At 68.5% G+C, this 536-nt stretch overlaps 1 protein-coding gene across 1 annotated transcript in view; it reads right to left on the reverse strand.

Annotated features, from left to right (window-relative positions):
* LOC119592200 overlaps positions 1-536 on the reverse strand; it is a 61892-nt gene that overhangs the window by 1055 nt on the left and 60301 nt on the right. The window contains exon 6 of the mRNA XM_037941033.1: positions 1-498. This exon is cut by the window's left edge and continues 1055 nt beyond it. Coding sequence (XP_037796961.1) covers positions 1-498 — 498 coding nt within the window. The remainder of the gene's footprint in view (positions 499-536) is intronic.

A 536-nucleotide genomic window follows, 5' to 3' on the forward strand; every position in this document is an offset into this window, starting at 1 on the left:
AACTGCGTGGGGCCTCATTTTGTGGAGCAGGCCCCCCGGGGTCGCAGGAGGGGTTTTGCCGCGACCCTGCGGCCGTCGCCAAGGCATGGGCGGAGTCGTTGCAGCAGCGGACGCGGAAGTTGGAGCCGCCTCGGCCGTCGGGCGCGACAAAGGGCCGCCCTCGCCGCCCGGCCTCTCGGGACGCGCCGGGGAAGCTGGAAGAGGCGCGCCGATCAAAGGAACCGGGTCTTTCTCGCGAGCCATCAGGCGAGAGCCCGCGCCGGCGAAAGCCTTCTGAAGATCTGTGCTTGTCGCCGGAAACATTAGGCATGCCGCCGCCGCCGCCCCTGCTCAGGGCCCGACAGGCTTTGTAGTTCTCGCTCGGCAGGACGTTGCAGGCCGTGAGGAGGACGAGCATGAGGAGCATGAGGGAGAGAGAGTGGCTGGAGGAGGCCCGCTGGTGCACGCCCGCGGCGGACGACGTGCCGTTCTTGTGGTGGATGGCGGCTGGATGCTCGTCTGCGGGGGAAGCAGCCTCTCAGGTGACGTTTTAGGGG

The sequence above is a fragment of the Penaeus monodon genome, chromosome 29 (genome assembly GCF_015228065.2).
Source record: "Penaeus monodon isolate SGIC_2016 chromosome 29, NSTDA_Pmon_1, whole genome shotgun sequence".
NCBI lineage: Eukaryota > Metazoa > Arthropoda > Malacostraca > Decapoda > Penaeidae > Penaeus > Penaeus monodon.